Source organism: Elephantulus edwardii, unplaced genomic scaffold, assembly GCF_000299155.1.
Source record: "Elephantulus edwardii isolate Elephantulus edwardi_28Jun2011 unplaced genomic scaffold, EleEdw1.0 scaffold00116, whole genome shotgun sequence".
NCBI lineage: Eukaryota > Metazoa > Chordata > Mammalia > Macroscelidea > Macroscelididae > Elephantulus > Elephantulus edwardii.
Window position 1 is genome coordinate 3,702,174 of NW_006399866.1, and position 12,137 is coordinate 3,714,310.

The following is a 12,137-nucleotide window of genomic DNA, read 5'->3' on the forward strand; positions in this document are numbered from 1 at the left end:
GCTCAGTAAACAGATTTCCTGAATAAGTAAATTGACTCGAGTTTATTAATTTAGAAAAGAATAAATGTGTAAAAGAACTAGATGACATTATTTCTCCAACGTCCTCTCGAGCTCTGAATCACCAGCTCTGATGTAAGCTGAGGGTCACCCTTTTCAGGCGTTCGACCCTTTTCAGGACAACACCTCACTTAATTCACCAACGTGATGACAGCTCAGGCCCGGGTCTTGCCCACGTGCAACCTCCAGACGCCGAGTGCCAAGACCACGCCCTCGCGTGCCACTGGCTCTTCGATTGGACAGTTCTCTGGGGGCGTGCCCGGAAGAGGTGTGACTGCTCGGAAGAGCGTGGCTTTCTTGTGCTAAGAAACATGGCGGATGTTGCGGGAAAGCGGCCGTGCGGCCCGGTAGGTGGCTGAGGGGGGTTATTTTTATTTTTTTTTTTAATTCCTTCACGTGGCTGTGGAGAGGACGTGTGAGAAAACCACACAGGGCGCTGCGGTGGGCTTAGGCCACCCACCCACCTCCTGTTTGTCGCCGATCTAAGACCAGGAGCCCCGAAAGTACGCTTGGTCTTGGATTTGCGCGCCATAGCTGGGGTGACATCCAGAGAAGGGGCAACGGGTCGGAGCTACGACTGCCATCCCTGCGCCGCGTGGCCCACGCCGGGGCACTCTGCGGGCACTCTAGCGGTCCCCAGATTCTGGAATTTGCAGCCACAACCCCTTTCGTGGCTTCTCTTTCTTCACCTGACTCCTAAGACGTCTGTGGCAGGTTCGGTTCCCTGAACCCGTTTCCTTTGTTATCTGGCGGTAACTCTTTCATCCACTTACCGAGTGTATACTGCGTGCTGGGCCCGTTCTCAGGCGCTGGAGGTGCAGTGGGTGCTTGCCCTCCTGACGCTGTCTCGGAGCCGGGGTGCACAGGTGCGCCCTCATTCCTTCCCTTCCTGTTTGGACAGAGGACAGCACTGTTGTGGGTGGGACTCCTTCCCGGCTTGGACCCCCTCAGCGGGACAGTTCACAGTTCAGCTTCACACTCCTAACACCTTTTCTACTCCTGCTCCAGGGTGAACATGGCCAGAGGATTGAGTGGAGGAAATGGAAAAAACAGAGTAAGTGTGTAGGGGGTCGGGTGGAGGCCTGTTTGTGTCTGCTCCTTCTCCCAGGCCCCACCTAAGAGTGCACACCAGAGTGCTGGGGAGTCATCAGTTCTATCTTGTCTTGGTCTAGCAACAACCAAAATGGGAAGGAAGGGCCCAGGCGGCTCCGGGGGAGCTTCCATCACCCCTCCTGGCTGTTCCCCAGCAGTATTCCAGAGCTAAACTGACCCCTGAATTCAGAGACAACTGTCCATTCAGCTCTTCTAGTCTTGTCTTCCCTCAATAAGGATGTTCTCTTTTATAGAAAAAGAGGAGAAAAAAAAGTGGAAAGACCTGAAGCTGATGAAAAAACTTGAGCGGCAGCGAGCACAAGAAGAACAGGCAAAGCTCCAGGAGGAAGAGGAGGCAGCTCTGCAGAGGGAGGATGGAGGTGAGCTGGGATGGGACCTGCAGCCTTCCCTGTCCATTTAGTGGGATGTCATCTCCTGATGGAAAACTTAGGCCCATAGAAGAGGAGGGATTTGCCCAGGGTCACCCAGCAGATTAGGCAGACTTCAAACTTTTGAAGGGTACACATCAGTCTCATTACCATTTTTGTAACTTCAGAACATTATAATAAAAATGACAGTCAATCTTTATTATTGAACACTTAATGTTGAGCACTTAGTTTTGTTTTGTTTCGTTTTTTTAAAAAAAATGATTTGTGGGAAGCTTTATTAAGCAAGTTGGTTTCCAGTCAACCATTTATACATATTTTGGTTTTTGACATTATAATACTCAGTGTCTAAAAGAACTCTTCCCATTCCTTCCTGGTGAGTCTCCTTTCCATTTGTCTTTCCCTGGGCAAATGGTGCCTTGTTTATGTGGATAATCGTTCTAAAGTGAGTGTGCTGATTCACCTCACCAGCCTATTGTTTGGGTGAAAATTGAACCACAGGGTTTATAGTTCCAGGCTTGAAGGGTAACTTAAGGGCCATAGTCTCAAGAGTACCACTAATCTGTATCAGATCAGCAGACTAGACCATTTTTATGCTTTTGAAGTTTCATTCCCAGTTTTCTTCTACTCTTTCAGAAACTTTATAATGTGATCCCTTTTAGGGTGGTCAGCGGTGGTGGCCATTTATCATCTAGTTCTGCTGGTTTCAAAACTCACAAAGATTGAGGTTTTGAGGTCTGTTACTCCCTCAGACTAATTTGAATGAAAGTTCATGAGAACTGATAGTCGTACTTTAGCTGAACACTTGAAAGCTTTTAAGACCCTGGTCACACTTGGCAAAATAAATAGAACACAGTCTTTGTAGACGTATGTCACCTGACCTTCATTTTCCCCCAGGACTATGGTCCTTGAGTCATAGGATCAGCAACTCATCCCTCAAAATGTTAGATTGTGATTTAGAAGTTTACATGACTTTTCCCTGTTTGTTATACTATGTATATAGGTATATTTACAGCATATATAAATATGCTTGTAGAAATATGTCTGCCAGGCGAGCTTTGGTGGACTAGTGGCAAGAAGCTGCACTGCAATCTTAGAGGTGCACAGTTTGAATCCATCAGATTGTCCACTGGAGAAGGAGGAACAATCTCCTCCTGTTATTAGTCAGATCTGATTTGATAGTACGCACAAAAAAATAATAAAATGAAAACTGGGGAAAAAAGTATGTCTGCCAAACCTACTTATGGTCCTGGATGGATATAGTCCCTTCCATTGTCCTGGTCATCTTGCCTGTCTGCTTATGGATCCACTTACAGGTTAATGTTTGTTATTACTGATAATGCAGGGTCATGTAACACTGTTTGCCTTTATTATCAGTATCTCTTGTACAATTCTTTGTATTAAGCAGTTTATGTGTTTTCATCTCACTTAGTTTAATTTTCATAATAAAAATGCCCCTTTTTATTTTCTCAATATATGTGCTTAAAAGCCCTAAAATAATACTGAAAGCTAAAAATTAAAATTCCCCTAAATTTGGTGATGAAAGTATATTATACACAAATGGAAAGATGTGTAAATATAATTTTACAAAAATGAGATTATTTTAGCCATACTTTTTCATGGCCTAGTGGTAAAGAGTTGTCCTGCCAACCCAAAGGCACACGGTTTGAATACAACAGCTGCTCACGATGGGTAGTCAGTCTTTTCTGAAAACCCACTGGAAGGTCATCTGTGGGTCTATTCCAACTTTAAGGTCCATAACAAGAATAACAACTTGGAGAACCGGATTTTTCTCATCTCACACTATATCCTGGATATTCTTGCATAAATGCATATCTGAATCTACCTTAACAAACTGGTTTATTTTCCCCTCAAAACTCCTCAGGGATCCCCATCTGACCTCATAGGGCCTGGTAGTTACCAATGAAGATAGCACAGTGAAGACCACCACTGGGTACATCATCTGTGTGAGACCTGGGGACGTCTTAGTGCTATTTCACTTGGCTCCCTCTGGGAAGGAGATAGTATGCTAGTCTCTCAGTGGCCCCACATTTTTTTGTGACATTCTCTCTGCACCGCAAGTTGCTCTTCTGTAAATGAGGATTAGAAACAGCACCCACTTCTTGGTGTTATTGGGTCAGCTGCATGCATCAAAGGCTTATTGACGGCAGTGGGTGGGTACGATTGTTAGATGTGTTGAGTCAATTTTCAACTCACAGTGATTCCATTTACTAGAACTGTCCCATTGAGGTTTGTACGCAGGTCCCCAAGACTCCCATTGAGCCATCTGGTAGCCTTTCGGTTAGCAGCCAAGTTCTCATCTGTTACAACACCAGGCCTTCTCTTTGTCAGTTCTTACTAAAATAAATTAGACTCCCTGCCACTTAGGCAGAACTGATTCGTCGTCTTTCAGAGGCTGGAAATCCCGTGGGAGGAGACGGCCCATCTTCTGAAGAGCACCTGGTAGATTCGAGCTATGCCTTTAGGTTAGCAATGACCTCCTTACCCACTAAGCCACCAGAGCGCCCTAGTCCTTACTTCTTTTTTATTATTATTTTTTATGTGTGTACTGTCAAATCGGATCTGACTGGTACAGGAGGAGATGGTCCCTCCTTCTTCAGCAGAGCATCTGGTGGATTTGAACCATGCTCTTCTGGGATTGCAGTGCAGCTTCTTGCCACTGGGTCACAGAGCTCGCCTAGTCCTTACTTCTTATTAATAATCTTGAAGGTAATTGGCTCTCCTTATTCCTGTTTGAAAGCTGAAAACTGAGGCAGTAGTGGGCAGAGCCAGGATGTGAACTTAGGCCAGTGCTTCTAACTACTCCTCACCTTTCCCAGTGGGCTGCTATGCCGAGCGCTCCTGGGAGCACTGAGTCTATGTTCATCCTGGGGAATGTGAGGCTCCAATAGGGAAACTGGGTCTATTTTGCTCATCTAAAAATTCTTCCTAAGTAAGAAAATTTGTTAATTGTGTACTGGGGGCAGAGGAACAGAGGAAAGAATAGGCACTTGGCCTCTCACACTGACCGTGAACATCCCTCTGCTGCCCAGGGCGGCCTTACACCCTGAGTGTGGCCCTGCCTGGTTCCATCCTGGACAACGCACAGTCACCTGAGCTGCGAACCTACCTGGCTGGCCAGATTGCCCGAGCTTGTGCCATCTTCTGCGTGGATGAGATTGTGGTGTTCGATGAAGAGGGCGGAGATGCCAAGTAAGGGGTCACTCCTAAGGCACCAAGATTCAGAAAAAAGGGAGGCACCCCTTCCCCTTGCCCCTCTGCCCCAGCCTTCCTGTTTGTAATGCCTTGTAATTCCCAGTGGGTGTGGTTGTGAGTCAGGGGCACTGACTGCAAAGGGTCAGGCTGGGGGCTCTGCTCTTGAAGCTGAAGACATTGTAGGATCTAGAGCCCTATCTTTTCCTCCAAAGGTCTGTGGAGGGGGAATTCATGGGAGTTGGCAAGAAGGGGCAGGCGTGCATACAGCTGGCCCGCATCCTGCAGTACCTGGAGTGCCCACAGTAAGGAGGATGGAGGGAGGACTTCCCCCGAGCATGAATGAGAAGTGGTCTTGGTGGCCTCCCCCGGGGAACCTCCTGAGATTGGCATTCTTTACTAGGTACCTGAGAAAGGCGTTCTTCCCTAAACACCAGGATCTCCAGTTTGCAGGTAAGACTAGGTGGGCCTTACACCACTTTCCAAGTACTATCCCCAGGCACTGGAATGTCCTCCCTACCTCCCCACCCACTGTACAGTTGGGAGAAACAGGCCTGGGGTGATTGAGTACCTGTGCTCAGTGTCAAACAGCAGATTTTTGATAGTGTTAGAATTTTAACTTAGGTCCACTGCCACACCACAGTGTACTTTAGCATCTCCCAGACTCCTTGTGAACCCTCCCCATCCACAGGGTTGCTGAACCCCCTGGACAGCCCTCACCACATGCGACAGGATGAAGAATCAGAGTTCCGGGAGGGCATCGTGCTGGATCGGCCCACCCGGCTGGGTCATGGCTCCTTTGTCAACTGTGGCATGAAGAAGGTAGGAGTGAGAAGAGGGGCCTGCCATCTGCTCAGGCTGTGCTCCTGGTCACACCTGGCCGTGGAGTGGGAGGACCTCTAACACAGGCATCACTGCCTGTGAAGCCCCCATTAACACGTAGGCCATGAACATGCTGAAAATAGGGCGCACTAAGATAAAACTCAGAAATATAATACCGTTTTAAAAAGCAAAACAACAAAAGACAGTCTTTATACTGAAAAACAACCAAAAATAATTTTGTTTTTGAAATACTCTTAGATTACTTAGTATCTTTCCCCAGATTTATTCTCAAACCTTCTTGTATCACAGGCATAAACATATAAATGTGTAGAATCCTCTCCTATAAATAGCCATGGAATAACCAGCTCAAAGTAGAACAGAATGACAAAGCAACAGTGGGGGAAAAGAAAATCTCAAAAGGTGAAGAAAGTGCCTTAAAAAGTGACAGATGAAAACTAGCACAAAACACAATTATTCTTCACAACAGCTGCATGTATTAAGCATGCCTGGAGCTGTGCAGTGAACACTAGCTTACACTTCCTGCCATGCCAGGCTGTGCTGGGAGGGTTCAATTTTGACCTGTGTCTTCAGTTGAGTTTCTTCTAGGCAGAAGTGGGTCAGGAGCTAGAGAGTCTCTGCCATGCCAGCCCCTTGATCCTTTTTTTTTGACCATGCACATGATAAGATTATCTTTTATTAGAGATCCTATATTACATAGTCCCAAAAAGATATAAAATCTTCCAAGATAAAAGAGCAAAACTTGTTGATTGATCCCCTAGCTTCTGGGAGAGCAGGGACCCATGCTAGTCCTGTGAGGAATGGCACCCATTTCTGCTGATTTCTCTCCTAGGAGGTGAAGATTGACAAGAACTTGGAGCCTGGACTTCGAGTAACCGTGCGCTTGAACAAGCAGCAACTCCCAGGTATCTGGAAGCTTCTCTGCCCCTTCGGTGGCCTGGCTGGCTGGAGGGCTCTTCCTCCTGCCCCACTGCCTGCTCATCCAGTTCTCACAGATACTCTGCTTCTCTTCTAGAAAGCAAGACCTACCGTGGGAGAGTGGTGTCATCTCAGGACCCTCGTATTAAAGCTGGTCTCTACTGGGGCTACACTGTCCGACTGGCCTCCTGCCTCAGTAAGGACCCCATTTTTCCCTGTGACATCCATCCATGCCTCTTGGGGGACAGCAAAAAGCCTTGCTTGAGCCCAGCGTCAAACTAGATCCTCAGTTTACCAGTTTATCCTTAGTCTGGTCACATCTGTGGGGGCAAAGGATGGCTTTAGGCCCTGCCTGAAACACTTTTAAGGATTTCTGAGGAAAGTGGACTGATTGACAATAATGACAATGCTGTCAAGTTTGGAATGAGGACAGAATGCTCTATTATTGGCTTTTGGGAACCCCTTCCCACCCTCATCCCCTACTTTCTTTTCCCAGCCTTGCACAGGCTTGGGCTCTACCCTATCCAGTCCCTGTGCAGAGATGACCCTGGCTTTCAGGAACAGTAGAGGGCATGGGAGTGGCTCCCTTACTTGAGTCCCTTTCTCCATGCTCCGCTATTCTAGTGTAGGGAGCAGGACACCTGCTGAGCTGCCCTTCCCCCCAGGTGCTGTGTTTGCTGAGGCACCCTTCAAGGATGGGTATGACCTGACCATTGGCACGTCAGAGCGAGGCTCAGATGTGGCTTCCGCCCAGCTCCCCAACTTCAGGTGGGCACAGCTTCAGGGAAGGAGGGGGAGGCCTGGAACTGAGAACCTACCAATGGGGCAAAGTTGTACAAACCAGGCCCTTGCCGAGAGCTCTGGTGGTGAGAGCTCTGGTTCGAGAGCTCTGGTGGCTGTTCTCAGAGGAGCCTTAAATGAAAGTCAATGACACCCTCCTTCTCTGACCCCACCCTGGCTTCCAGACATGCCCTTGTGGTGTTTGGGGGCCTCCAGGGACTAGAATCTGGAGTGGATGCTGACCCCAACCTGGAAGTGGCTGAACCCAGTGTCCTCTTTGACCTGTATGTCAACACCTGCCCCAACCAGGGTAGCCGTACCATCCGCACCGAGGTAAGCCTGCCTGCCTTCCCCACCTACAGCGGGGCCAGTGCCCCAGCCAGTGGCATGCCTTGAAATCTGTCTGTGGGTTTGGGGTTGAAACCACCTCCTCTCTGCTCTTCCCTCCCAAAGCTGCACTGAGCCAGTCTCCCTTGGAATGGTCTGTCTTCCACCATGGTAGATTTTGAATAGGGACAGAGTGCTAGGACAACTGGGAGTCAAGAATGCAAGGTCTTAGTGCCACCCCTCTGCTCCCTGGATAGGGACCCATCCCTGCACTGAGCGTCAGTTTCCTTAGCTCAGTGCTCCATGGTCCTCACAGATCCTAGCTTTGCCACATTTCATCTATGACCATGGGACAGGCAGGTCTCATTCCTTACTTCCATGCCTCTGGGACAGAGGAATGAAACACACTTCTATGTGAGAGCCTTATTCTTTGGCATTCTTGGAACCTGTGCTCTCATAGAATGCTGTGCCTGTGGCCATGTGATTAGCAGTGCTTCTGTCATTCGCCAAAAGGTAGCCCCAACCTACCTGTCCCAGAGGGACTTACCCAAATGACGTGCCAAGAGTCTGCCAGACACACCTAACAAACTCCCAAACTCACTCTCACAGCACTTGCACTGAGGGCTGAGCTCTTCCTGTCATTTCAGACAAGGCAGGAGACATTGAGAGGTGAGTGTATCACTGTCACTCCCATTTTTTAGAGAATGCTAAGGAACAGGTGGTGATACCCTTCCTTGGCAAGGTATGCAGCTGACCAAGTGGCAGAACTTCCAATCCCTTCCCATCCTGCCTAGCCCCACTGAGGACAGCACACCCCATGGACCTATGTCCTGGGCAGTCAGGCACTGAAGGCCAGGCGCTGGAGGACCTGGTCAGCCTTCCAGGTCCCAGCGTATTATTCCACTCTCTTCTAGGAAGCCATCCTCATCTCCTTGGCTGCCCTACAGCCCAGCCTGACCCAGGCAGGTGCCCGGCCTGGCTGAAGGTTCTAGCAAGACATCAAAGCAGCCTTGGTGAAGAAGCAGCCAATGGGAGTCACCTGGGACAGATGCATCAAAGACTTGTCTCCAAAAATAATCATCTTTAATACCACTGAGTTTCATAAACAGAGTCTAATGGGGCCACTGCCCTACTTGCTGCCAGCAGTGATGGCCTTGACGTTGCCTGCTCGTGCCAAGATGTTGGGCACAAAGAGCAGCCCTGAGGCGCGCTCAATGCTCTCAATGGGCACCAGGAAGCGTTCCAGCGGGATTGCCTCGTCTACAGGAGCGTTGGGCATCACATAGGAGCGAAGTTCAATTTGTCCACCTGCTGCCTCCAAGATGAGCACCTTGAAGAAGTGTGTGGGCACTGCCACGTGGTTCTTGCCAATTACCTGGTACTTGACGTAGGACTTCCCGTCAGCCTCCGTCCTGCGGGCAGATGGGTACACCTGTCCTTTCAGGGTTCCCAGGGAGGCTGGGGCCTGGTCAGACCCAACCCACCCCACCTCCTCCACTGTGTGTCAGTTCAAGGCTTCTGTGCCCTACCTGGCTGCCCCTCTCTGTTCTTTCATGCCAAACCCTGGGTCATGCAAAGTAGGAGACAATAAAGACTGCTAAAGAATCAGGCTTTCAGAACTTCTGTGGCATATTAAGAACTGTCTTCTCTCCCTATAGAGGGTGAACACCAAGCAGGCAAGGCATGTACCCAAATGTTGGATGAATGACATATCTGGGCTTCTCAATGGTTCATGCTGTCTCAGTAAATCATAAAAGACACTAAGTAAATGACATTCACCATCCCACTCAGTCCCCTCAATGAGTCTCACAGGTCACTTGCCCATGGCTGGGGTCTGCAGAGCCAACAACCCTAACCTGTTGCCTCACTCATCCCTGTCCTCGGGACCAGAGAAATCACCAGTACAGAGTGCAGCCCATCTGGGAAGCATGGAAGGAGGGGACGTGCAGGTGAATGTAAGACCTTGTGGGGTCCAGAGCCCTAGTTCCAGCCTCACCTGGGCAAGAAGAGAGGCCCTGTGCAGACATAGACGTTTTGGTAGGTTCGGGTCAAGCTGCGGCTGTATTTCTCCAGGTTGTTCCAGGCATTCTGGTTGAGGTGGGGCACCTGGGAAGGGAAGTGGAGCTCAGTGGGAAACAGTGTAGACACCCCTGCACTGTTAAGGGCTACACCAGCCTCTAAGGGCACTGGCAACAAGCCAGGATGTCCAGCTAGGGGCAAGCAAGAGGAACAAAGTAAAAAACTTCAAGATAAATTACTCCATGATCCTAAGGACAGGGCTAATAGGGTGTTAGGCACACACACTCACTCCATCTAGGTTGGGAGAACCAGTCCTCACAGGTCTCAAAGTCGATTCTCTAAAGAGCTAAAGAAGACGCATTTCCTTTCTCTCGGTGGCTCCTGGGAAGGCCAGCTCTGATTATCTCTCAACCCTAATTGGAATTAGATTCAGAGGCTCTGGCTACAGGCCCTACTACCAACTATATATATAACTTAACTTTAGCTCGACAAGCCTAGGTGCAATATTTCTTCAATGAGGAAAGGCTGTGTCGCTAGGAAAATAAATCTGAACAATGGCTCATCATCCCCTGCAATTTACAGCTGTGTACAGGGTGCCAACCCGGGCTTGGTGCCAGTTATAGGGTAAGCTTGTCAAGGGTTCATCGTGAATGGTACTAACAGCTCAGCTGTGGGCGACAGTCTGGGTAAGACAATGGCTGAACCTCTGCGTCATTTTTAGCATTACTGTAGGCTTGTCTAGGCCGGAAGTGTGCTCAGAACTTGCACATGCATCATGCCTGGTTTCTCACGCCTCCCACAGGAGGGGGGAGGGGAATAGTTCTGATTTTACAGATGAGAAAACGGAAGCTCAAATATCTAGGGTTTGCGGTAAGTTCAAGTTTGCCCTGTACATTAGCTTAAGGCGTGCAGCGTGACCTATATCCCGCATCAAGGGAAGCGCAAACCCACAGCTACCTGGGGGGCGACGTTGCTCAGGTAGAAGGTGTCGTCCATAGCCTTTTGGCTCCAGCGGTGGTTGGCGGCGGCAGCGAGGTGGCCGCGGTCGAAGCCACTGCCACGATAGTCGGCGTTGGTGGCGCGATGGTACGCGTGCACCGAGTCGTCCTCGCGAAAGTCGCACGAGCGGCGGTCGCCGTCGCCGCGGAGCCGCTCGGGCCGCAGCTGCTCGATCACCCAGAGCGCGCTGCGGGTGCGCGGGTCGTAGCAAAGCACGTACGACTCGCGGCTCTTGAGCTGGGCGATCCCTGGCAGCCCATACTTGGCCAGCTCGCCGGGGCCTGCAGGCACGGCGGGAAGCTCGGCCGCCGCCGCCACCGGCAGCACTGGCAGCCGGCCCAGAAGGCCCGGCGCCGCCTCTGTGGCCTCCCGCCGCCGCCGCCAGCCCTCTGCGGCCGCGCCCAGCACAGCGCCGAGCCCCACGGCCAGGCCGGTCCGCAGTGCCTGCATCGTGGAGGACCAGGACCTCAAGAGTCCCCAGAACACTGCCTGCGTGGTGGGTGGAACGCGACGCCCTCCGGTGGCCGATCCGCAAGGCTCTTAAAGTGGCCACGCACGCGTGCGGGGGGGGGGGGGGTGGTGGTGGTCTACTATAAGAAGAGGCACAAGCGGGGCGGGGGAAGGTGAAGCTGTCTTAGGACGCGCCAGTCCCTGACTGTACGAAGTGTTATTACTCACACTGATGGCAAGGAGACTGGCGCTCCGTGGGTGTCCCGGAACCCTTACTTTGCCCTTTTAAGACGTGGGAAGGAGGGGCGTAAGACCGCCGCTTCAGCTCTTGATTGGCCGCCGTCAGGTTCAGCTCTACCCAGACGCCAGCCCTTCCACGAGGGACTCCGCCTCGGATGTGCCTAGAAAGCTGTCAAAAAGAACTACTGGGGGGGGAGGGGGGGAGCTCTGGTGGCCTAGTGGCAAGGAGCTGCAACTACAATCCCAGAGCCAAACGGTTCGAATCCACGAGATGCTTTGCCGGGGAAGGGGGAACAATCCCCTCCTGTACCAGTCAGATCTGATTTGACGGTACACGCACACAAAAATAAAATTTTTTTAAAAAAAAGAACTACTAGGTCTGTAATGTTGACTTCTGGAGACAACTGTGTACAGCAGAATGAAACCATGGTCTAAACTTTATTTAATCCCCAAGAGTTCTGGGAAGGGTTTCCTAGTTGGCCCAATTACAGAGCCTATCCTACCAATTACACCACAAAATAAGCCAGAAATCCCACCAAATTGGCAAAGACTTAAAAACATCCATTAATCTGGACCCAAATGTGCAAACATTTGATGCTGTTGGTAGAAATGTACATTACACAAAGCAACTCAGCAGTATGTATCAAAAGCCTTAAAATTATTTTTAATAGAATTGAACTGGAAAATAATCAGGAATGCAAGGACTTCTAGAAACTAAGAGCATTTTTAAAATACTAGATAGTATAAGGGAGTGTTGGTTACCAGTAAGGAACTGTGCCAGTTGCTCAAGAGAGGATGAACAATCTCCTCCCTAGC

General features: G+C 50.0%; 2 protein-coding genes across 2 annotated transcripts; one reads left to right on the plus strand and one right to left on the minus strand.

Annotated features, from left to right (window-relative positions):
• Window positions 1–368: 368 nt before the first annotated feature.
• LOC102875692 (chromosome unknown open reading frame, human C9orf114) lies at window positions 369–8,596 on the plus strand. The gene is made up of 12 exons (XM_006892607.1): window positions 369–404; window positions 1,066–1,111; window positions 1,404–1,529; window positions 4,589–4,748; window positions 4,964–5,053; window positions 5,152–5,201; window positions 5,440–5,570; window positions 6,421–6,493; window positions 6,604–6,702; window positions 7,172–7,274; window positions 7,472–7,619; window positions 8,528–8,596. The coding sequence occupies exons 1-12, from the start codon at window positions 369–371 to the stop codon at window positions 8,594–8,596; spliced, it is 1,131 nt and encodes a 376-aa protein (XP_006892669.1).
• An 83-nt stretch (window positions 8,597–8,679) lies between these two features.
• Window positions 8,680–11,086, minus strand: ENDOG (endonuclease G). The gene is made up of 3 exons (XM_006892481.1): window positions 10,590–11,086; window positions 9,610–9,719; window positions 8,680–9,025 (listed from the first exon to the last, which is right to left on the minus strand). Exons 1-3 carry the CDS (start codon window positions 11,079–11,081, stop codon window positions 8,743–8,745), a joined length of 885 nt encoding a protein of 294 aa, XP_006892543.1. The 5' UTR covers window positions 11,082–11,086; the 3' UTR covers window positions 8,680–8,742.
• Window positions 11,087–12,137: the final 1,051 nt, after the last annotated feature.